Source organism: Corythoichthys intestinalis, chromosome 14 (genome assembly GCF_030265065.1).
Source record: "Corythoichthys intestinalis isolate RoL2023-P3 chromosome 14, ASM3026506v1, whole genome shotgun sequence".
Classification (NCBI taxonomy): Eukaryota; Metazoa; Chordata; class Actinopteri; order Syngnathiformes; family Syngnathidae; genus Corythoichthys; species Corythoichthys intestinalis.
In genome coordinates this window covers 16,652,494-16,678,019 of record NC_080408.1, presented here as the reverse complement: position 1 = coordinate 16,678,019, position 25,526 = coordinate 16,652,494, and the positions used below count along the sequence as shown (strand labels likewise).

General features: G+C 37.7%; 1 protein-coding gene across 2 annotated transcripts in view; it reads left to right on the top strand.

The window, feature by feature from the left end:
- The window catches only part of LOC130929725 (rho GTPase-activating protein 29-like), a 100,446-nt gene that overhangs the window by 69,709 nt on the left and 5,211 nt on the right, over positions 1–25,526 (top strand). For both annotated transcript variants that reach the window (XM_057857146.1, XM_057857147.1), the window contains 15 exons: positions 421–570; positions 907–971; positions 1,061–1,171; positions 3,339–3,419; positions 5,116–5,283; positions 5,351–5,488; positions 10,427–10,614; positions 14,522–14,691; positions 14,767–14,907; positions 15,060–15,158; positions 18,359–18,522; positions 18,594–18,782; positions 19,070–19,207; positions 24,236–24,489; positions 25,203–25,494. In XM_057857146.1, coding sequence (XP_057713129.1) covers positions 421–570; positions 907–971; positions 1,061–1,171; positions 3,339–3,419; positions 5,116–5,283; positions 5,351–5,488; positions 10,427–10,614; positions 14,522–14,691; positions 14,767–14,907; positions 15,060–15,158; positions 18,359–18,522; positions 18,594–18,782; positions 19,070–19,207; positions 24,236–24,489; positions 25,203–25,494 — 2,348 coding nt within the window. The remainder of the gene's footprint in view (positions 1–420; positions 571–906; positions 972–1,060; positions 1,172–3,338; positions 3,420–5,115; positions 5,284–5,350; positions 5,489–10,426; positions 10,615–14,521; positions 14,692–14,766; positions 14,908–15,059; positions 15,159–18,358; positions 18,523–18,593; positions 18,783–19,069; positions 19,208–24,235; positions 24,490–25,202; positions 25,495–25,526) is intronic.

Here is a 25,526-nt window from a genome sequence, read left to right as displayed (position 1 = left end):
ATTACTTACTTTCTTTTTATGGCTAGGTTGAAACATAAGTGGTTGCGCGACGTCTGTAAACGGGGGTTTCCAGGGTAAAAGGGACACATTAAAAATAGTTTGGGGGCTTAATGGGTCATGAATCTGCTATGGCAGCATGTTGACATATTGTTCTATCAAACACAACAGTTCTTTTGGCTTAACATACAGCAGTTTATTTTATAGAGGGTTGCAAGAGCAAAAACTGCTTTTTCAGTCTTGTCTGTGTTTTTCGCCATCTGTAGCAAATACAAAAAAACACTTCAAGATAAAATTAAATGAAATCAGTGTACTGTATTTTAGGTTATGTAATACTGGTCCTATCAACAGTGAGGGTAAAAAAAAATCTATAATTTGAGGGTTTTTGTGCTTCGTCAAAGCTTGATTTTTCTATCCACTCAGGACAAGATGTTCCTCTGTCGCGTGAAGAGGAGGTGGATCTGACCCTGCTGAAGCATGACAGTGGGGTGGAGTCAGCCCTGCTCTATGCCAAAGCCTGGTCCAAGTACATCAAAGACCTACTGGTGTGGATGGAAAAACGAGTGACCATGGGTGAGGCCTGCTCCATACGGTGTAACATTGCCACATGAGACGTTTGACCAAGCCTTGACCTTGGGAAGCTGTTAGTTATTAGTTTTAATTTTTATATGACAAGTCATCGAGGTTTTCTGACCAAACTATCTGTCGCATAAGCTTCAGAATTGATAATAGTTGGCAAAAATCAATACGATTGGTTCATTTTAGAAGGAAACAAAACAAACAAAATGGTGAAATTCTTTATCCAGAATGGGTTCTTGAATGCTCTTCTGATTGCCACTGCTACGAAAATCAATATTGCTAAATAGAACTGACTGATGAATTGATATGAATAATCACGTTTGTCTTTAGATATGGAGTATGCCAAAAGTTACACCAGATTGGCTGAGTCTGCTAAGTCGCTGATGATGCAGCAGGTTATTTATTTCCTTTTTTCAATCCCATTACTTTCTTGATGATTGACTGCTATTAGAGTAGATGGATTAACACACGTGGCTCCGTGCAGGACTACATGCCGTTCAGCGACATTTACAATACCACCTTCAAGAACGACCTTGAATACAACCAACTGCTCATGCAAACTGCCATGGCCCTGCACACCAATAAATTCATGCAGGTACGACGATAACAGAATGCAATCTGTCCCTCCAGTGTGTCTGTGACAGATGTTATAATAGTAGGCTTCAATGTGTTTTTGTTGTTGCACTGTGGTTCACCACTGGAATGTCATAAATTTGAAAAGCTATCTATGTTTCTCTCACATGATTTCCAAGTTTTTGAGTTAGTGTGATTATAAGTTACATCATTACATTATTTTGACTTCTTCAGCAAGGAAGTAATATGACTGGGTAAGTAGAATATATAATTTAATAAGATGTAATACTATTCTAATGAGAAAAGTTAAACAAAATTTCAAATGCATTCCTTAGTCTTCAGTTACAGGAAGTGGAACTACAGGAAATTGGAGAAAAAAATCCAAATGTATACGTTACAAAATAGTGATAGCAGTAGAAAATGAATGCAAGAACCTTTTGTAATTACAAGAAAAACATAATGAATAGTTTAATAAAATTGTTTTAAATCACTAAAATTGAAACCTTATCAAAAATTATGGAAAGCAATTTATAATGATTAAAATACAAATGATTTATAATCATGTATAATGCAATATTAACTAATATAAAAGTAAAAGGACTTAAAACACATCGCGTTGTTTGATGTTGAATTTATTCGATTGAGTTTCTTAGGAAATAGCAAGAAAAAAATTGTTACTTTTAAAATACATCGTACGAATTTTGAAGCAATTAACATTTTATTGCATTCTTTTAACATACAATTACCATATTTAAATTAAATCATAGACTTCACTATCAGGTGATGGGAAACGGGGGTTGGGGCCGTTCCGTAGAGGGCCTATTTTCAAAAACTTAAAATTAAAATATTTGCAAAACCAAAGCCGCCTCCCTTAAGCATAAATGAGCAACAGCAGAAAAAAATTCAAACTCGTTCCCTAATAAAATCCTGATTAATTATTTTTTTATATAAGTATAACAAAACTTAAAATGGCTATAAAATTCTCAGATTTTACGCTAGATGCACAAAAATCACCAAAAGCAGAGATAATTACCTCTATTTCCCGGATCAATAGCAATATTTAACATATACAGTAAGTTTTTGCCCGAAATAGCAACTTTTTTTTTTTTTTTTTTTGGTGCAATTTAGTTTTCAACAGTTAGTGAATCACTCAATTTTCACATCAGAAACTTAATACTTGAGGAAAGCATGCAGAATCATCTTAATTTTACTCAACAAAAGGAAATTTAGCATTTTTCTATATACAATCACAACTTATTTAGTTTGAATTCCGATGTCACTATTACCTGCGTCTATTTAGCCCTCGAAATTTTTACATTGAAATGTTACATAAAAATAAAAACAAAACATGTAAAAGCCTTTTTGTATGGACACAGAAATGTCTAAATTACAATTTTTTTTGCACAAAAAAAAAGGGCAGTTGGCCCAAAATTACCAGATTTTTTTTAAAATCTAAAATTAGCTATTGTGTATGGATACGAAATCCAACATGGCGGCTATCACAAAACAAAGAACTTTTTAATTTGAAAGTTCTTGTAAATAAATGTGTAAATCCTGGCATTTCTATAGATATGAACGCAAAACAGTCTAGATTCTTGGTTCAAAGCAAAAAAACAGGCAGTTATCATTCATTTTACGTAAAAAATTCAAGCTAAAGTTACGCTAATTTTTTCTATTCATTTTAATTTTTTTCACAACATTTTAAAGTGCGTGCTCGGTGCTATTTTTATAATTATTACCTTGAATTCTCGACCAAATCACTCTTGAGAGACTCCTGCCTGCTTGTATGCACTAAAACTTTACTCCTGTTTCCACCTAAATCCAGCGTTAGAATGCAGCGTGTGTTTGAGTTTATCGCAGTGAAAGCTGCCAAGACGCTCTGCTTTGCTCGGCCCCCTACGGGAAGCCGTGGTGCAATGTCTGTAGGAGCTGTCTCGTCAACTGATAGTGAAGTCTATGATTAAATGTAATGAAGTCATACATTTTGTAAAATTATATTTTTTATGTATTACTGAATAATATTTTTTCAACTTACATTAAAAAAAAAAACAATGATTGTAGATGTATTGTTTTTCATTCATAGCTGCTTCGTCATTCGAGGCTGGACTTTCACGAATATGTTTAAGACTCAAAGAGTGAAAAATTATTTAAAAAAAAAAAACGTGACTGTTGCCCCTCTACCTTCTTAGCCTCTCCTGGCCCGTAAGAATGAACTGGACAAGCTGAGGAAAGACCTCAAGGAGCAGTGGCAGAGGGTGCAGAAGAAAATGGTGAATATATACTGATACACAAATATACAGTGGGGCAAATAAGTATTTAGTCAACCATTTATTGTGCAAGTTCTCCGACTTGAAAATATTAGAGAGGCCTGTAATTGTCAACATGGGTAAACCTCAACCGTGAGAGACAGAATGTGGGGAAAAAAACAGCAGAAAATCACAGTGTTTGATTTTTAAAGAATTTATTTCCAAATTAGAGTGAAAAATAAGTATTTGGTCACCTACAAACAAGCAAGATTTCTGGCTGTCAAAGAGTTCTAACTTCTAACAAGGTCTAACGAGGCTACACTCGTTACCTGTATTAATGGCACCTGTTTTATCTCATTATCGGTATAAAAGACACCTGTCCACAAGCTCAGTCAGTCACACTCCAAACTCCACTATGGCCAAGACCAAAGAGCTGTCGAAGGACACCAGAGACAAAATTGTAGACCTGCACCAGGCTGGGAAGACTGAATCTGCAATAGGTAAAACGCTTGGTGTAAAGAAATCAACTGTGGGAGCAATTATTAGAAAATGGAAAACATACCAGATCACTGATAATCTCCCTCGACTGGGGCTCCATGCAAGATCTCATCCCGTGGCGTCAAAATGATAAGAAGAACGGTGAGCAAAAATCCCAGAACCACTCGGGGGGACTTTGTGAATGACCTCCAGAGAGCTGGGACCACAGTAACAAAGGCTACTATCAGTAACACAATGTGCCGCCAGGGACTCAAATCCTGCACTGCCAGACGTGTCCCCCTGCTGAAGCCAGTACACGTCCAGGCCCGTCTGCGGTTCGCTAGAGAGCATTTGGATGATCCAGAAGAGGACTGGGAGAATGTGTTATGGTCAGATGAAACCAAAATAGAACTTTTTGGTAGAAACACAGGTTCTCGTGTTTGGAGGAGAAAGAATACTGAATTCCATCCGAAGAACACCATACCCACTGTGAAGCATGGGTGTGGAAACATCATGCTTTGGGGCTGTTTTTCTGAAAACGGACCAGAACGACTGATCTGTTTAAGGGAAAGAATTAATGGGGCCATGTATCGAGAGATTTTGAGTGAAAATCTCCCTCCATCAGCAAGGGCATTGAAAATGAGACCTGGCTGGGTCTTTTAGCATGACAATGATCCAAAACACACAGCCAGGGCAACAAAGGAGTGACTTCGTAAGAAGCATTTCAAGGTCCTGGAGTGGCCAAGCCAGTCTCAAGATCTCAACCCCATAGAAAATCTGTGGAAGGAGTTGAAAGTCCGTGTTGGCCAACGACAGCCCCAAAACATCACTCCTCTAGAGGAGATCCGCATGGAGGAATGGGCCAAAATACCAGCAACAGTGTGTGAAAAGCTTGTGAAGAGTTACCAAAAACGTTTGGCCCTCCATTATTGCCAATAAAGGGAACATAACAAAGTATTGAGATGAACTTTTGGTATTGACCAAATACTTATTTTCCACTATGATTTGCAAATAAATTCTTTAAAAATCAAACAATGTGATTTTCTGTTTTTTTTCCCACATTCTGTCTCTCATGGTAGAGGTTTACCCATGTTGACAGTTACAGGCCTCTCTAATATTTTCAAGTGGTAGAACTTGCACAATTACTGGTTGACTAAATACTTTTTTGCCCCACTGTATATTTTAAAAGTCAAAGCAAAATACAGAAAGGAATAGTTTCACATTGCGTGTTTGCTAATTCCAGCATGAGGCAGACACGAGCTTGCGAAAGGCTAAGGCACTAAAGGCTCAGAGACGAGAGGAGTATCAGAAGGCCCGCTTGTCCACTAGTCGTTCCCTGGAGGAACAGCCCAACCCTGGCAACAAGCAGGTGGAGAAGAAGAGAAGGCTTGAAGAGGAGGCCCTGCAGAAGGTTGACTAAATGCTACCGCTCTGGCTGTGTTCATCACTCCTAATCTTGTCATTGTGTTCGGCGTTAGGCCGAGGAGGCCGCAGAACAATACCAGAGCAGCATGGCTGACGCGGGCGTCAGAAGTATGGACCTGGCCAACGTAAAACGCACAATCCTCACTCAGATCAGAGAGACCATCTTCCAGTGCGACCTCACCCTCAAGGCGGTAGGCCACATTTTTTTAAAGTATTATTATTGAGGTATCAGCAACACTATATTTCATATCGAAATTCAAAACGTCAGACTGTGAATAGTATAAATACTATACTGTAGACACCTTTCATACATACATCTGCACAGTGAATTTAAATACAAGAACTGGAAATACAAACCTTTAAGAAAACAAATTATGCTCAGTTTTCAGTGATTTTATTTTCAGTTTTTTTAATGTTAGTGCTTTATTGGATTTCATATATTTATATAATTTTATTTGAATTGTATTTTTCTTGTTTTTTTTTTTTTTTTTTTTTTAATTTGCATGGATACAATTTTACCAGGTGACGATTTGCAATGAAAGTGCCCAGCATGTCATTTTGGAAGCCATTTTAGTTTGTTTCTACCGTATTTTTCAAACTATACATCGCACCTGAGTATAATTCGCACCAGCCAAAAAATGCGCAATGAAAAGGAAAAAACATATATGTCACAGTGGAGTATAAGTCGCATTTTTTTGGGGAAAATTTATTTGATAGAATCCAGCACCAAGTACAGACATGTCATCTTGAAAGGCAATTTTAACAATTTATGCAACAGAGAACAGGTGTACAGTATGCTAACATTACATGACGCTACAAGTTAGATCGGGCCTAAAAAATCCAGCCCGACCCGACCGGCCCGCGGGTATTAAAGCCCGATGCGGTCCGAGCCCAATCAGTCAACTTGATTTGCTTGCCCGAGCCCGAAAAAACCCGAAATTTTATGTTTTATTTGTAGGCACGAGCCCGAGGACTCAGGAGGAGGAGGAAATGCGGGGATGCGATGCGTGGTTGCGTTTTTTGCAATTACGTTTGTGATGATGCTGGTGCATACCGTATTTTTCGGACTACAAGTCGCACCTGAATATAAGTCGCACTACCCATAAAATGCCCAACGAAGAGAAAAAAAACATATGTAAGTCGCACCGGAGTATAAGTCGCATTTTTGGGAGAAATTTACTTGGGAAAATCCACCACATAGAACAGACATGTCATCTTCAAAGGCAATTTAATATAAAAATACGATAGAGAACAACATGCTGAATAAGTGTACAGTGTGCAGTGCATGAACAACGAAATGCGAATATGCTGTCCTCACCAGGACGCTAAGGCTCAGTCCTGGCTATTCAGCGGGCAAACTCCCAAATGACGATGCTGGACGTCCGTATAATTTCCTGAATCAATTTCATCCTCGATACCAAACAGGTTCACATCAAAGGAAATAAATAATAATTAAGTGCTTTTACAGCAATGACAAAAACGGTTAGCATGCGTTCGCTAGCATTAGCACATCGTTCAAACAACCACACAACTGGCTCTAAGTGTCCGATCGCGGGTAGAAAACACACAAAAACAACAGAAAAGATAATTCACACAGGTGTTGCCTCTGTAGAAGCATAAACAATGAACGTAGGTTCGCAGCCGTGTTTCTCTCTCACTAACTCGCCCACTCATTCAGAGCTACGTAGCTGTCAGTCTTCTTCTGGCGTGTGAGCGCTCTTCTTCTCGTACACAAGTGCGAGTGTACCCCCACGTAGGCGTGAAAGCGCCACAAACGAAAAGCATGCATTTCAATATAAAAAAGTCAATAATACACACATTGCCAAAGGCAGAACGCGAATGTGGTCATAGCTATTGAGAGTTATTCAGATAACTGTAGCATAAACAACATGCTAACAAGTTTACCAAACAATCAGTGTCACTCCAAACCACCAAAACAACATGTGAAATGATATCATAATGTGTTAATAATTTCACACATAAGTCGCTCCTGAGTATAAGTCGCACCCCCAGCCAAACTATGAAAAAAAACTGCGACTTATAGTCAGAAAAATATGGTATATGCATCATGATAACAAATTAAAGCCAGTCTTTTGTAATGAATTCTCCCAGTTAAACAAGACTATAAGATGGATATTCAATAAACATTTATATCTTTTATATTTGCGTGTCTGTTCTAACAGGCGAATAGTGGATTTTACATTTATTTTAATCTACTCGTGTTGGCAGAGGAAAAAACATTTCTCAATGTTTAAATAGTCTACATATTTTTATGATCATTATAATTGCATTTACACAACTAAATAACGCTGGAAAAGTTTGTTAAATATATTTCTCGCATGAGACCAAAGCGCCACATTAGTTTACATTCAGCGAAGCCGACACAGGTATATGTCTCTTCAACAATCAATTTGAATCCTTTCCATATCCCACTCCTACCGCAGTTGTTTGCTTTTCAATTCCCATGTCTTTAGTTTGTTTTTCACTCCTATAGCTGCTCCATATCGAAAAGGAAATACCAGGATGCTCGCGAGGGGAAGATTGAAAAGAGAGCGGGGCCACTGCATTCACGTGCGCACAGCTGTTTTATCCAAATTATTTATTTTATATAACATCAATACATCGTTTTAGTATAAATATATGAATATATATTTATTTTTAAAAAAGTTAGCGAGAAAGAAGTCGGCCCGACCCGACCGTAAATAATCACACATAAGTACCCTCTGCCAAACTATGAAAAAAACTGCGACTTATAGTCCGAAAAATACAGTATTTTTGCCTTTCTGCAACATCCCAATTCTTATTAATATGCAGCTGAGAGAATCAAATTTGAATATTCAGTATTTAAAATTTCAACTCCATGCTCTGATTTGATGTCAGTGGGGTGGGTGTGTCATAGGGAAGCTAATGGCCATTGGCAATGCATGGGATGAGCAGCGCGAAGGATGATGACGTAAATATTACGGTGGGCTGGGCTGACTGTCATTTCCTCTTTCTTCGAAGACGAGCAGCAATAAACAAACATCGAAATTATCAACATGGCAAACTGAAAATAGCAAAATTGGAAACATAACGAAATTAATTTGCGACTGGAACTTCGAGCCGAGGAAGAGACAGTCCATCATCCATCTTTGGAAATGTGTGGTTTATTTCGTTGCCGATGTCGAGCAAAAATGACTTGTCCGGGTTATAAAATCCCACAAGGAGAGCATCGAGTCGCCAACAAGTGTGAAAGTGTCCAACCTGGGTAATTCCTGGGACATCTCCCCATGTCTGAATGGATGGCATGACACAGGTAAATCCTGCATCCGTTTGAATATCGCAATCGCGATGTGCGCATGCGCAGGAGTCCTATCGCAGGATGTGCGATTATTATTATTATTTTTTTTTTTGATCACGTAAACTTTTGGTTTGCTTCATACAAATAGCAAATGTGTCAAGACATGGCTTCCTGTATCCCTTTTATATACAGCAATCTTCATCATTTCACTCATAAACCCCCTTAGCCTGGATTAAACGGTATTAAATGAATACAATCGTATATTGTGGTTTTGCAATTTTTTTGCACTTTCAGTTCTTAAATAAATGAATAATAAATAAATAAATACAATTAAAGTACATTGAAGCACCTTAATAATGCAACAACTAAAAAATACAGAAACTAAGAACATTTTTATAATGAAGAATATAATAAATTGTTGAGAAAAACAAGGGGGCGAAACTCAGGAAAAACAATCTAATAAAATACTGAATGCAATACACTAATACAAAAACATGAGTGAGTCAAACAAAGTCTTCTCAAACAGAGAATTCTTGCAGTTTTAATATAGCAAATTATATCATGTTTAATAGACAATGTAAGATTTTTATCAAATATCATTCAGCCCGAGTGTGCGCCTACATTTTGTACTGCACCTTTAAAAAGAAGTTTAGCATACCAGTGCAACCGATGCAAAAAGTACATGTGGAGCCTTGGCAATATACAGTATATTGCAATGTTAAGTTTTTCCAAATTCATTTAGGCCTATCCCAAAAACAGCAATTCAAGTGATCTGGTGAAATTCTTCTATTTTTAATATCGCAATATATTGCAAACCTCCCAAAAATCACAATGATAGTTTTTTCCAATATCGTTCAGGGCACTGAAGTGACACACTGGAAATAGAAAAACAAGAACAAAAGTTGATTTAGAACCAGGCGAGGAGGCCGGCTTTTTGTCGACAACCAAGACCAGCAAAGTGTATATCAAGCTCTCATATGATTCGTGAAAACTGTTCAGATCATTAGGACACTCATATTCCTATGCTCCGTGTCTAAGCAGGTATAAAAAAGAATTAAAAAGCACACCAACTTGTCTCTTGGTACTTGTTTGGCGAGACAGTGAACGGCGGCACGGTTTGGAGATTGTGAGGGAAAAAAAGTGACAAACACAGGAACTGGTTGTGTGACAAAAGTATTGTACTAAACCAGAGCAACTACACATACATAGATTTAGGCACTGTATTATTTATATACCGCATGCATGGTCCGGCTCAGTTGAGAAGCTCAAGATCCTCCAGGACTGGCCAGCCCAGTCACCAGACATAAATATCACTGAGCATGTCTGGGGTAGGATGAAAGAGGAAGCATGGAAGACGAAACCCAAGAATGTTGATGAACTCTGGGAGGCATGCAAGACTGCTTTCTTTGATGTTCCTGATGAGTTCATCAATAAATAGTATGAATCCTTGCCAAAGCCCATGGAAGTCATACAAAATATTACATTTGGATCTCACTGCACCCCTACTTATTTCGCTGTTTGCATTTGAAGTACATTTTTTGTTCAATTTTCACACTACTTTCTGTAGGCGACAAAACTTTTGTCTTGCCAAAATTTGACCTTTATGTCTTCATTAAATGATAAATCTTTTTTCAGTCAAAAAAATATATGTTTCTACATTTAACATCATTTGGGAGGGTCTTAGCTTTCACATGAGCCATTTCTGAAACCAGTTGAATAATTAAAAGTCAGGTTATTAGCAATTGTTTCTACAAAATGGATAAGCGACAAGACTTTTGTCAGGGACTGTATATTTTTTTATTTTTATATTTGAATTGTATTTAATCAACCTGCATCTTTCTGTCTTTAGGTGACCGTCAACTGGTTCCAGATGCAGCACACGCAGATGGCTTTACTTCCCGCCCATCACCAGGCGATGAGTGACAGCGTAAAGCTATATGAACCCGGGGAGTGCTACTCTGAGTTTGTGCGCCGTTTGCCCCGAAATTTGCCCAGGGAGCGCGTGCACTCCGACTCAATATCCTCTGACGGCACAAGGTATGAAACCCAAATGCTAATTGTATAATCCCTACAATATTAATGTGACTATGCACTCTAGTAGGGCTGCAGCTATCGATTATTTTAGTAGTCGATTAATCTATCTTCTAGTTACTTCGTAATATCGAGTACCGTATTTTTCGGACTATAAGTAACACCTAAGTATAATTATATGGTGCCATAAGTGGCACCAGCCATAAAATGCCCAACGAAGAGGAAAAAAACATATATAAGTCGCACTGGAGTATAAGTCGCATTTTTGGGGGAAATTTACTTGATAAAATCCAACACATAGAACAGATATGTCAATTTGAAAGGCAATTTAAAAAAAACAAAAAAAACAATAGAGAACAACATGCTAAGTGTACAGTATGACACTGTTACATGATGCATGAACGACGAAATGCGAATGTGGCTGGTATGTTAATGTAACATAGCTATTAAGAGTTAGTCAGATAACTATAGCATAAAGAACATGCTAACAAGTTTAACAAACCATCAGTGTCACTCCAAAACACAAAGATAACATGTGAAATGATATAAAAATGTGTTAGTAGATAACATGTGAAATGATATAATAATTTGTTAGTAATTTCACACATAAGTCGCTCCAGAGTATAAGTCGCACCCCCAGCTAAACTATGAAAAAAACTGCGACTTATAGTCCGAAAAATATGGTAATCGAATTAGGAACATTTAATATGTTGCAGAATACATTTTAGGAGATGTAAAACAAAGGCTTGCTAAGATAGTACTTTTAAAAAAGCATTAACAAAATAAAAAATTCCCCAAGTTTTTCTTCAAACTATGCAGAATTGCAATTTCATTTAAAAATAAATCAAAACACCTGAGTTTAGCCTCAAACGGTTTAAAAAAATAGATAAATAAATGAGGATCTTAGTACAACAAAAGAAGCAATTGGCTAGCTTAAATGCTATAAACGCTAACTTTGTTCTACAATGCTCTTAACAAATCACACATATTCCCACACAAAAAAAAAAAACGACAGAATATACCTATAAACTAAATTACGAATGCATTAAAAAACATATTAGCACAACCAAAAACTTACCGTATGTTGGTCTTAACAGAGAGCAGCTGGATTCAGCCATGTCAAATGAGTTATTTCATATTCACTGTTGCCGCTAGAGGGCAGTGTATCCACCCAAATCAAAAAAACTAAATGCTAAGACTTTCTGAACAAACCTTTACAACGCCACTCTAATTAAACGAATACTCAAAGCAGAAAAATTTCATTCGAAGCTTTTTTTCAAATCGAATTACTCGAGTTAATCGATTGCGTAATCGTTTCAGCACTATACTCTAGTGGAGAAACTGAAAAAATTTCAAGTTCTATTAAGCTTTTTTTTTCAGCAAGATGTATGACACTATTGCCAAATGCATATACAAGCAACTTTAGGTGTGTTTGTTTTACATGTAGTACGATTGTTCTTTCAGAGTTTCTAGCAATGAATCATTGTGGGAGGAAGAGAGGGAGAATGTGAATGTGTTGGCCTTCCTTCCAGGAAAAATGTGGCGCATTTTTGAATGCAGGCGGGAGGGCAGATTTTGCTAAACTAATGCCGATTCCCATACACAGTATCCCTTGGGAAGTATTAAAAACACGTCAGGGTTCACTCACAGGTGCCTGAGAATGTGAAGATATTAGTGTATTTTAAAGGGTTTAATGTAATAAATAATAATAATTAAGGCCGCAGCTATCGAATATTTTAGTAATTGAGCATTCTACTGAAAATTCCATCGGTTAATCGAGTAATAGGATAAAACATTTTTTATAGGTAAAGAGGAATTATAAATATACATGAGAAAACAAGACATTTCACCTCATATTGAACCATTTTTAAACAATCAATGTCTTTATCTTAGATGTACATTGTTAAAAAACGGCCAACAATTGCATCCCAGATGTGACTAGAAAAAAAAAATTCACTGCTTTCACGTAAAAAAAAAAAAAAAATCTTATGCTTTACCTAAAAATGTCATTAAACTTGATTACACACATCGCTTAAAAGTTTGGTGTTTTTCTCACGTGTTTCAATTGAGTTTCCATTTTTGTCAAGCTACTTTTAAGTTCGAGTTAAGTTTTAAGGTTAAGTCTAAATTTTAAGTCTTGATTGGATTTTGAGTTTTTGCAGTGTTCAAAATAAATGTGTGATACCTGCTGTATTGGAGCACATAGGAACCAGTGCTACTTGGTGTTTTATATATCAATTACTCCCACGCTAAAATTGACAGTTAGCTTTATTATGTTTTTTTTTTTACACCCTCATCACTCTACAGTGGTGTTTTTACAGATTAAAGCCTGTATTAAAGACACGTTAGCCAAGCATCGACAGGTTGTAATTAATAGAAACCTAGCCCTCCGCAGGGCTAATGTTACTTTAGCATGGTATAGTAATGTTCAATTAATCAACTTTATTTGTATAGCACATTTAAAAGATCCACCAAGGAGTCCAAAGTGCTTTACATACCATAAAACAGCTAAATAAGTTAACTTTCACAGATAAAACAAACACATAAAAATAAAATAAATAAAAGACGAGGTCATAAACAGTCATTGCACATTGAAAGATGAAGAAAAATAAAATATTTAAAGGCGTGATTTAAAATCCGTAAGTGAAAGGGCCTGTCTAATAGTAAGTGGTAATTGGTTCATTGATATGTTCACGCCTGCGGGTTCTAGTTAAGAGTCGAACAGCAGAGTTTTTTTAACGTTACGTTAATTTATTAGAGCTTCGTTAACTTAATTTTACCTTGTCCTGAGTATGAAACATGAAACCGTGTTCGTCTTGGTTTCCAGCTTGAAAAGCTCCCACACTTTTGACATTTTCTGCTTTTTCTTGGTGCCTTTCGCTTCGCTTTCGACGGCTTCTTCCTCGTTAACTCTACATTCATGCGTGGTTGAAATCAAACGTATCCGCCGCCTCTCTCTTTTTCCTTTATGCACGTGACGTCAGCGCGTTGTGCCACATTAAAAGTAGTCCGGGTAAAATGTCATGCTTAGAGTTGGCAAAATTAAATGATTCCTTGAGGCGGAGAAAATTCCTCGGATCAATTTTTAAAATTGAGTCGTTCAGCTCTAATAATAATAAATGTAATAACAATAATAATCATAGTAAAATTAATAGTAATACATTTTACTTTATTTTTAGTTTAGGAAAAAGTCACACATTTATTTAATGTATTATCCTGTCATCAGTTTTTTATTTTTTTTTAATCCTCAAAAAGTAAAACAATTAACTTTTAGTGCTAAACGACTTCCAGAAAGACTACAACTTTAGGTTGTTGAGCACTTCACCACAATTTGTGAGGTTTTTCTTTCAAAAATAACTTATGTTTAAAAATGATATTTATTCTAAAATTGTATTTCTGAACATTTAGAGCCGGCTTATTTTAATAGCACATGCTTGGAAAAATCATGCAATCTCCATCTCTAAGGGCTTTTAAAAAGTGTTTACATTTAAGGATGGGGGTTTATGATGTCTATAAATAATTTATATATGTTATGTGCCCATGTTCCAACATAATCTAGCTTTGATTTTGGTCGTAAAACCCAGTAGATGAAAGCAAGAGCAAACCTTCCGTGTCGTTATGTCATTTCTGCTCCTCTTTTACATATTATATGTGTGTGACAAAACCCCATCAAAGGGAGCGTTACCATGAAAGTTTCTTCTGATGTTCATACACACACACACACATACACATACAAAAGAATGACTTCTAACGTACAGTATTAGCCTCAAACTGTCTTGTTTTTGCGAGCCACATTGTGGCCAACTGATTAGCATGCTGAGGCTTGGAGTTCGAGTCTCCGTACTTCTCTTGGTAGTCCAGTTTTGTATTAAGTCAAGAGAATGGACAGTGTCATATTTCCTATTTCCGGCAGGTTTGTGTTCGCCAAGCGATCAGTGGGCAGTTCCCACTCTTCCCACGGTAACCTGTCACAGGCCTCCCTCACCTCCTGTGACGTCCTCAGCGGTGACGAGGTCGACAGCCCGTTACACCGCCGGCCTGGAATTGCAACACGTCGTTCCAACAGCAGCACCGACATCCCAGGTGCTCATCCACAAAATTATGGCGAAACGACGTCGGTAACTTGGCGACGTGACACTAATGATAGTTCTCTTTCAGATGGGTCGAGGGGTCAGGCCCCACCTCTCCGAGCTTGGACCTCTGGAAGTCCGTTGAGTCAGGGTGGGATGTGCAGTGACTCGGAGAGTGCGGGAGGCAGCAGTGAATCCAGGTCCATGGACTCCCCTTCTGCCAGTCCAGGTATAAAAAGCGAGCAGAACTGATTTCCGACACAAAAGCACATTTCACTCACAAAAATAATATTAACACAATTAATTTGTATTTTCATGTAGCGACAGTATGCTAGCATCATAAAGTGAGGTATAGTTCAGAATTTAAATGTGTCAACGCAGGCGACTTCAAGCGACGCCTTCCCAGAACTCCCTCCACGGGCACCATGTCCTCTGCTGATGACTTGGATGAGAGAGAACCTCCATCACCTTTGGATAATGGTATGACTCATATAGTGCCATATTCTACAGCAGTGGTCTCCAAACTATTCCAGATAGGGCCGCAGTGGGTGCAGGGTTTCATTCCAACAAAACAAGACCACCTATGCACCAATCTGGTGTCTTACAAGTGTAATCAGTTGATTACAGTCAGGTGCTGCTTGTTTTAGCAGAAACTTCATTCGTTAAACTGTCGGTACGCGAACGGTTGGAACAAAAACCAGGACCCACAGCGGCTCTTGAGGACCGGTTTGGAGATCCGTTTTACAGATTTGAAGGCGCATTAGATCCCGTGGGTCCTTAAAAAGTCTTAAAATATCTTAAATTTGAACTCCGGATAAACAAGGTCTTGAATTGTCTTGAATGAAACATTTTGGAAGGTATTAAATTGGTTACACTTTTACAAGAAGGGTCCCTTAATCAACATTAGTTAATGCATTTTTAGACAATAAATCATGTTTAAGTAACATTACAATAGTTAATATAATTGCTTATCTAACATTTATTAATATATTAATTAACATGAGATCAAGCATTAGCTAATGCATTAGTTAATGCATAACCAGACAGTATCTAATGGTTTGGTAAAATTAAAAAAAAAATGGGACTATATATGGCTAGGTTAGGGTTTGTTAACTTACCATTTATAATTTCTTAGTTAAGGGAGACATGCGCTACACTTTACAATAAGGGTCCAAAAAGCATTCATTAATGGTTAATAAAGGTTGGGGCGGGGTAACTTAAGCATTTATAATTTCTTAGTTAAGGCACACATGTGCTACACTTTAAAATAATGAAGTTTGCTCCCCTTAACATTTCCACCTAAATTTGCAAGTTTTTTTGTTGTTGTTGTTGTATTGAGTTGTTGTCTTAAATTCTGAGGTAATTTGTGCAGTAATAAAATAGACCATTCTTGGGAGGTCTGGGAACCTATGGGAATATCAGCAGTGCTGAAGACACCTGATGAGTACCATATTAGCATATTACCATATTACCTTAGAACTTTGGGATAATGACTTGCCAGTAGAGCGCTGTTGTCTGACAAAAGCTCTATCATGGGATGTTTCAGTACTAGGAATGTTGTTGTAGTTAATTGAACTTTTAGTCCTTTGTACTTGTTGTAGCAGTCAGAACTTAAAAGGTTGAAAGCTGTATGCGCTAGAATTCTTTCGAAAGTTTCTTGTTCATTGTATAAGTTCCTATGGTGGGACACTATGTACACAGAAATAAACTGATTGCTGCATACCCTTTCTAGTCCGAGTTTTTAGTAGTATTATCACCTTTTCTTACTTTGATTTTTTTGGGGCCGCTGTCAAATGATCGAAAGACTAAATTTAGATAGTTGTTGCAAATGCAGATTGAATGTCTAACAGATTCTAGTTGCAGAGTGGGAAGGCGCTTCCCTTCTCAGGAACCTTGACAAATGACTCAGTCTTCGCTCATATGAAATTCTTGGTATTCTTTGTCTCGCACTGAGTCAAGTTCTGTCTACTTCCCCTGATGGTCTTCCTAAATTCCGTAGAGCCATTTAAACCTTGAATAAACATTGTTTTTTTTTTGTTTTTTGTTTTTTTTTAAGGAAAATCTATCCATAGAGATCCATTTCAGTTGGAACTTTGACTCTTTCAGTGCCTGAGGATGGCAAACGTCCAATTGTGTGGTTCCTTTTTTTTCTCTGCTCTCCTGCTGTGAACTTAGAACGAATTCATCAGCTGCCAACCATCCCTGTTCAAATGGATTGGACGTCTATGGTCGTCAATGACAGCCAATGAATTAAATTTGTCAAAGACTGTGCCATTATTGCTTGGTACCTAGAGGAATTGTGTTTTACAATTGGAACTACAGTTATATTCTTGTATTTTACATAATGATGGCTTTTCTTCATCTTGAAAGGATACAATCAATGCTTTATTGAGAAAAATACACCAAATGTACTAGTATGTTGAAAAGTCATACTTCTCTTGGGATGTTTCAAAGCTTAATCTAAAAAAATAATACACATCTGTATCAAGAGGGCTGCAGCTATCGATCATTTTAGTAGTCGATTAATCTATCAACTAGTTAGTTCGAGTAATCGGATTAGGAACATGTAATGCGTTGCAGAATAAATTTTTGAGATGTAAATCAAAGGCTTACTAAGATTGCACTTTCAAAGTAAAATTCCCAAGTGTTTCTTCAAACTATGCAGAATTGCACTTTAATTAAAAAATAAATAAAGAATACCTGAGTTTAGCTTCAAATTGTATTTTTAAAAAATTAATTCATGAGGATATACGTATAACTAAAGAACAATTGACTAACTTACATAGCAAAAGTCTGCTAGCTTGAATGCAATGAAATGCTAACATTTTTTTTTTTTAACAATGCTCTCAGCAAATCATTCAAACGCATATTCCCCCAAAAAACGGCTAAATGTATCTATAAACTAAATTACCAATGCATTAAAAAAAACATTAGCTTAAACAAAAACTTACCGTATGTTGGTCTTAACAGGGAGCAGCTGGATTCAGCCATGTTAAATGAGTTATGTCATATCCAGTTTCCACTAGAAGGCAGTTTATATACCGGACTCAATAAAACTAAATGCAAACACTTTCAAAACTAGCCATTACAATGCCACTCAAACGAATACTCGAAGCAGCAAAAGTTGATTCGAGTTTTCTAGTCAAATTACTGGACTTAACCCTTTATTGCCAAATGTATCACATTTGTTACACCTAAAATTTCATTATTTTGAGAGTAATTCAGAATTTTGACATTTCTTTTTGAAAAAAAAAATGATGGATGCAAGTCAACACATGCATCCGAAGGTTCCATGAGAAAAAAAAAGGATTTAGCTAGGGTTATAGATGTTTGAGCGCTTATTACACATATTCATTTTGACATTTCTTTTTACAAATATGAAAAAAAGGTTTCATTAGGACCTTATTTTTCAAATTTTGGGATATTCTGATAATTGCTTCATGTAGCAGGTCTTTAAGGGTTAATCGATTAATTGTTGCAGCACTAATCAAGAATATATATTTTTTTTAAATGTCTAGAAAAGACAGAAAGCATTAGCACAAGCTATCCATTAATATACCTAGCCTTTCTGCCTGTTTTTTTCCTTTTTAAGAGTCGTGTTATATTTGGCCTGAACTAACTTCCTCTATCTGCTATCACATAACACTGTCAACAGAAATGTTCCTTTGCCTTCTTTTTAGGTCTGGCTGAGATGGTGACTGAAACAGCTAGCTCTCCCGGGCCCTTCCGGAACACTCAGATGTCCAAAGCGGCGCAGACGCACAAGTTGAGAAAGCTTCGAGCGCCGTCCAAATGCCGCGAATGCGACAGTCTGGTTGTCTTCCATGGGGCTGAGTGTGAGGAGGTAATGTATGACCTCGTGGTATTTATATCATGATCTCGTCTTGTCTAAACCTTCCTCCCCCTTTACTCCAGTGCTCTCTGGCCTGCCACAAGAAGTGTCTGGAGACGCTGGCCATCCAGTGCGGCCACAAGAAGCTTCAGGGCAGGCTTCAACTCTTTGGCATCAACTTCATGCAGGCATCCAAAAACAGCGCTGACGGCATCCCCTTCATCATTAAAAAATGCACTTCCGAGATTGAAAGCCGCGCCCTCAATATTAAGGTTAGTTGGGAATCTGTTTGCTTGACTTATGAGTGTAAGTTTTTCCGTTCTCATGCTCGTAACTCAATCTGATGAATAAGAATGTTATGCGCAGCTAGACTAATTGCACTTCAGTGATCATCGTAATTTTCCATAGGATAAATATAAATACCTTTGTTTATGGCATGTTATTGCTGCCATTGATGAACGATGTCCAATCTATTTTGGGTGTGATTTTTTTCTGGCACTTGTAAGAGGATGTCATTGTCATTTCAAAATCATGCATTTAACTTTTTTGTTTTTGGTAGGGCATTTACCGGGTGAATGGTGCCAAGTCACGCGTGGAGAAGCTGTGCCAGGCCTTCGAGAATGGCAAAGACCTGGTGGAGCTGTCGGAGCTTTCGCCACACGATATCAGCAATGTGCTCAAGCTCTACCTGAGACAGGTGGGGCAGCATCAACACACATTTTCACAAATGTAATGTATTCAATTTCCCGAGGGGATGGCAAAAGTGTACTGGATAACGTTGGAGCGTACTGATGGAGTGCTTTGTAAATTCAGATTTTTTTCGGCAATACCACGAAGTCAATTGATTTTTGACCAAATCTGGCACCACAATTTGTTTGTTTGCATGTTCTTTATGCTATAGTTATTTGAAAAAACTCTTAATAGCTATGTTACGTTAACATACCGGCCACTAGGCATGTGCCGGTTACCGGTTTCACGGTTTACGGTGGTGTGAAAACGTTGCGGTTTCAAAACCACTAAAATTTTCTGTCAGACCGTAGTACGGTATTCGCTATTTTTCATGTGTCAAAAATGCTGCCAGAAGTGGCTTGGCGCGGCAGCACTCACCCCTCCCATTTGTTGCTGTGTGTGAAAGTGACGTTATCGGCTAGACAGTCAGTGAACCCAAAAACAATTACTCCAAACATAAGCCATACTTTTCTTCAATTTATTGAGCTCTCAAATCGTGGTAAGTGGAATATACAAAATGAAAACTTTTAAAATGTTGTACAATTTTATTTTTCCATGTGTGAGTAGCTTACACAGATTAGCAACATGAACAATTCAATTTTCAAAGTCTCAAAGCCCTTTGAGATTTCTGTTGTGATTGAGGGCTATACAAATAAAATTGAATTGAATTGAATTGAAAAAGTTCGCCAAAAACAAAACACACATTTTCCTTTAAAATTCAATATACAAACTAACTAAAAGCTTACAAAGACGAATGTTAGCCTAGGCTTAGCTTGGAGAGCAACTTCGTCGAGTGTTACAGCCGCAGAGTGAGAAAGCAAGCTTGATTCGCTTGAATGAAGAGGAAAAGGGGATAGCATCAAAGATAGCTAATTGCGAAAGATGCTCTTGCCCTAAGCACAAATCCACGTTCGCTGGATAAAGGAGAGGTCTCACTCCCAATGATTTTTTTGTTTGTTTGTTTGTTAGATGAATCCTTTCCACAACAATATTTACACTTAAAACTAACTTATACATTTTTAACTACCTTATGAATTCTTTGTTTTCTAACACATAGGCATGACATCATGTAGACTAGAGCTTACACAGTGGCCGAAAATGGCGGAACTTCACTTGAGCTTTTCCACCCTCAAAAAAAAAGCATGCACTAGAATTTTTAAAAGTTTTTATTCAGAAGTGTTTTTACTTTTTTATAGAAATTATTTTGTTCCTGCTCTAATCTTGAGCAACTTGAGCTGTGGCTGTGGTTGTAGTCAACAAGTTATATTTATTTTAATTTTATTTAAAACATTTTGTTTTTTTTTTAATTGATAATTTATTGTAACAATATATTCATGTTCCAAATTGCAACTATGTTCTGAAAAATATTTTTACAATCCTGTTCAATGGAGAAAAAAAAATTTTTTTTTTTAAAGCTGTCAAAATTATCGCGTTAACGCGCGGTAATTAAATTTTTTAATTAATAACGTTAAAATATTTGACGCAATTAACGCACATGTCCCGCTCAGACAGTATTCTGCCTTTTGGTAAGTTTTACAGCAAGGCTTTTTGTGCTGTCTAACAGCGAACTCTTGTGGTCGCTTTGCGACATGGTTTATTGTTTTCTTGCCAGTTCAATATGGCTGCACGACGTCTCGGGCTGACGCCTACGTTATAATGTTGTGCTTATATGATCCTTGGACAAGATTTGTCCGTAAGTATGGTTGTTGTAAAGAATGTACATATATTATGTTAGTAAGCGAAATGTTATAATTTTTGTATGAGACGCTTTTTGTTTGTGTTTAGTGAACCTGTATATCGTGCTAATGCAATGCTTGTGTACTTTTTTTTGTAGTTTTACGACGGTCTAAAGAGGACAGTGGTTTGAGGCTATTTTATTAATAAATCATATGAAAAAGGAAGAAGTCTGATTATTAAGGCGTCATTCACTAGCTGTCTAGCTTTGGAAAAAGTAGATGCTTCGGAGTGAGGACAGCATAGACAGATTTAAATGACAGTAGAGTGAAATGCCCACTACAGTCCTTATGTACCGTATGTTGAATGTATATATCCATTTTGTGTCTGATCTTTCCATTCCAACAATTTATTTTACAGAATATATATATAATTTACAGAAAAATATGGCATATTTTATAGATGGTTTGAATTGCGATTAATTGCGATGAATTACGATTAATTAATTTTAAAGCTGTAATTAACTCAATTAAAAATTTTAATCGTTTGACAGCCCTAGTAATATATTCAATTTCCCGAGGGGATGGCAAAAGTGTACTGGATAATGTTGGAGCGTACTGATGGAGTGCTTTGTAAATTCAGATTTTTTTCGGCCATACCATGAAGTCAGTTGATTTTTGACCAAATCTGGCAACTCAATTTTTTTGTTCACAGTTTAGGAAAAAAATGAATAAAAGTACCGTATTATTCGGACTATAAGTCGCCGTTTTTTTCATAGTTTGGCTGGGGGTGCGACTTATGTGTGAAATTATTAACACATTATGATATCATTTCACATGTTATTTTGGTGTTTTGGAGTGACACTGATGGTTTGGTAAACTTGGTTTGCATGTTCTTTGTGCTATAGTTATTTGAAAAAACTCTTAATAGCTATGTTACGTTAACATACCGGCCACGTTCGCATTTCGTTGTTCATGCATTATGTAACATTATCATACTGTACACTTATTCAGCATGTTGTTCTCTATTGTATTTTTATTTTAAATTGCCTTTCAAGATGAGATATCTGTTCTATGTGTTGGATTCTTTCAAGTAAATTTCCCCTAAAAATGCGACTTATACTCCTGTGCGACTTGTGGTTTTTTTTTTTTTTTCGTCCTCCTCATTGCACATTTTTGGGCTGGTGTGACTTAATACTCGGGAGCGACTTATAGTCCGAAAAATACTACATTTTTTGATACTGACGCTATTATCAAGAGCCTAGGTTTCCATAGGGACAGTGGGGACATAACACGACCAACTTTTCAGGGTGGTCAAATTGCTCCCACCAACTTTTAAGCAACCTTAATGACTTCAGTCATATAGGTAAATTAGACTGACAGACTTAAATTGATCCCTTTTCACTTGCTGAATGTGCCAGTCCATTTTTTTCCCCTCAAACACGTTTCATTGGCCGATGACTTTTTCCGCAAGCAGCAGCTACTATAAGTAATGTAAAAAGACGTCAATGTTGTGGAGGTGGGGAACACACCACTAATTTTGCTACTGAAAGTCAGAGTTACCATAACACTAATCTATATGAATTTCTCGAACTCTAGGAGGAAGCTGCTTTCCTGTATGTTTTCTACTGTTAATGTTCATTAAACTGTAAGAAATGTAGTGAACCCCTTCCCCCAGTTTTTATTTTATTTATGTGGATTTTAAGGAGCCCAAAGGAGCTTTCATTTTTTGGTATAGTTTGGCTATGCTTGTGGACAAAAGCAGTAGTGTTTTACTTGAAGGAAGGCTCCAATTTTTTGTTAGGGTTCTCGTCCCTACCAATATTGAGACCAAACCTACGCCCTTGATACAGTATATATATCTTGAAAATATGCTACTATTGTGCCCACAAATAAAGGAACATTTCTATTTTGAAAAAATATTTTCAAGCAAACGATTTTACAACTTTATTTCTCTTGAAAATGTATTTCAAAGGATAATAAAGGATGGCTTATTTTTGTAAAAAATTTCAGTATTGGTGAAATTATTATCTTGAACAGTATTTTAAATTTTTGTGTACAACTATAACTTGGGGGAAAATAACTATTAACTTGAGAAAATAGAGCTTTTTGGGGGGGAGGGTTTGTTTGACTTCCACCCTACTTTCCTGCATGCGGCCCCTTAGTCTCGTCTAGTGTTGTCACTAACGTGTTACAAAGTAACGCGTTATTGTAATCTGATTACTTTCTTTCAGTAACGAGCAATCTAATCCGTTTATTTTTCCATATTGTTAATCTAAATAAAGTTAGTTTCATTAGTGTCTGTGCGTTACTATTTTGTTACTGCATCATAATGTATGTAGAATGAAGAATATTTTATTCATGTACGAAGAGCATTTTGAATAGAAAATGTTCGAAAGGTTCCCACTACGTGTTCGTTTCCTTGGTAACCGGCTAACCGCTCATAGTTACTTCCTGTTTTGGTTTCGAGTTACACGTGCCAAGTGTTTTGGGACTAAGAAAGGCATGTGTAGCGAGGCTGCACATTCGAGCCGAGTGCAGCCACCTGTTAAGATGTGCAAGGGAATGTTGATCCGTGTGTGTCCATAAATGAACGTGAGTATTTTTCCTTCATTCTGGAGGGTTCCATTGATAGGTTGGAGCAGCTACATGCGTGGCCGTTTCGTAGCTTTGCCGGGTAGTCTGCGAGCATTGTTTACATCATATTCGTGTTGCACATTTATGCCGTGAGGTGACGTGTTCGTTTAGCATCTTTGGGATGTGGTGTAAGTCCGATTGAGTTTAAAGTGCTTAGTTGCCAGCATGTTTTGTTGCCGAATTGATCGCACGTGTGTACGGCGTATTTCCGGTTTGTGCGCGCGTATTCGCGCTCCACCCAACTTTTTGTCGATTAGACTGTGCAATTTATTTGTGTGTTGTTGATTATTGTGCAGTCGATTTGCATTGTTTTACATTGGCACTGATATGCTGTTAACCACTAAACCCTAACACGAACTTCAGAATTTTTGATATCAGGCTTAATCTTCGCGTTAGCGGGGGTTTAATTATTCGGTGGAGTTGATATCAACAAGTTCCATGCAGTTTGTCAGTAATTTGTTAGTTTCAGGGCTCCGGAGTGGTTAATTTAGCGCGAGTCAATGGTGGTTGAAATCACCTCCATCGACTAATTAAACCCCATCTAACTAAGATCAAGCCTTACGTGAAAAATTCTGATCTTTTCAACTCAATTATCGGAAAGTCAATTGCTTGCGATGACATCTTCTGTTGAGGCAGCAAAGGGAGAAAAATTTGTCAAAAGTGGCCTCATTATGTAATATATGCAGTTACCAGAGCCGCTGATCCTGTACCGCCACTACAACGATTTCATCGGCCTGGCCAAAGAATACCAGCGGGTGGTGGTGGAAGAGGCCGACGCCGCTCGGAGCGACGCAAAGGCGGACCACGAGGGCGAAACCCAGAAATCAGGCGGGCCCAGCATCTACTTAAACCGTGTGATTCTCCGGATTAGAGACCTGCTGCGCCAGCTGCCAACCGCCAACTACCGCACCTTGCATTTTCTGGTCGCTCACCTGAGCAGGTAAAATGTCCTGAAATGGAGTAGGCGACAAAACTAATGTCTTGCCAAAATTTGACCTGTATGTCTTCATTAAATGATAAGTATTTTTTTTGTACATTCGACATCATTTGGGAGGGTCTTAGCTTTCATATGAGCCATTTCTGAAACCAATTGAATGATTAAAAGTCAGGTTATTAGCAATTGTTTCTACAAAATGGATACGCAACAAGACTTTTGTCAGGGACTGTATTTATTCAGGTTTAGCATTGGAAAAAGATACATCTAAGACATGATTTTTCATTTTTGTTCCCAAAGTGTAATTCTTTATTAAATGCTTCAATGAGAGAGTCCTCTCAAATCAACTCATGCTGCTAAGAACAACACACAACACAATGAGTTGCCATAGAACACTACAGCAAATGTTTAACAAGTTAAACGAGTCGGTGCCTTTGAAAGATAGTACTCTCAAGCTTCTCTGGCAAGTTCAAAGCAGCTCTCTTGTCACTCATCGTTAACTTTAACAAGCTGCAGCTGCCTGGTAAGAAAGGAAAGCTTCAGGAGGGCAAGTGAGAGGCTGTACGTGATCAGATGGGACATCTCTGTAATCTCCTAACCTCCTCGCATTTGTTGTTGTTGTTTTTTTTGTTTTGAAAAATTGAAAAAAAAAAAAAACATGATGGACTGAGGGCACAACGTTTGAAGCATGAGGGATCACTGTATTTTTTTCTCTGCAGAGTGGCAGAGCAGGCGGAGGAGAACAAAATGACAGCGAGCAACCTAGGCATCATCTTCGGCCCCACGCTCGTGAAGCCTCGGCAGGCGGATGCCGAGGTGTCCCTATCCTCCCTGGTGGATTACCCGTACCAGGCCCTTATGGTGGAGCTGCTGGTGCGACACTTCCAGGTGGTCTTTGAGGGCTCGCCGTTGGACGACACCGCCGCCGCCCACACCTCGCCCCGCCTCACCCCCCAGGAAAAGCTGCAGCGCCTCAGCAGACACTCTGCCTCCTTGACGGACATCAAAGAGGTGAACAATGGCAGCAAGAACTGGCATTTCAT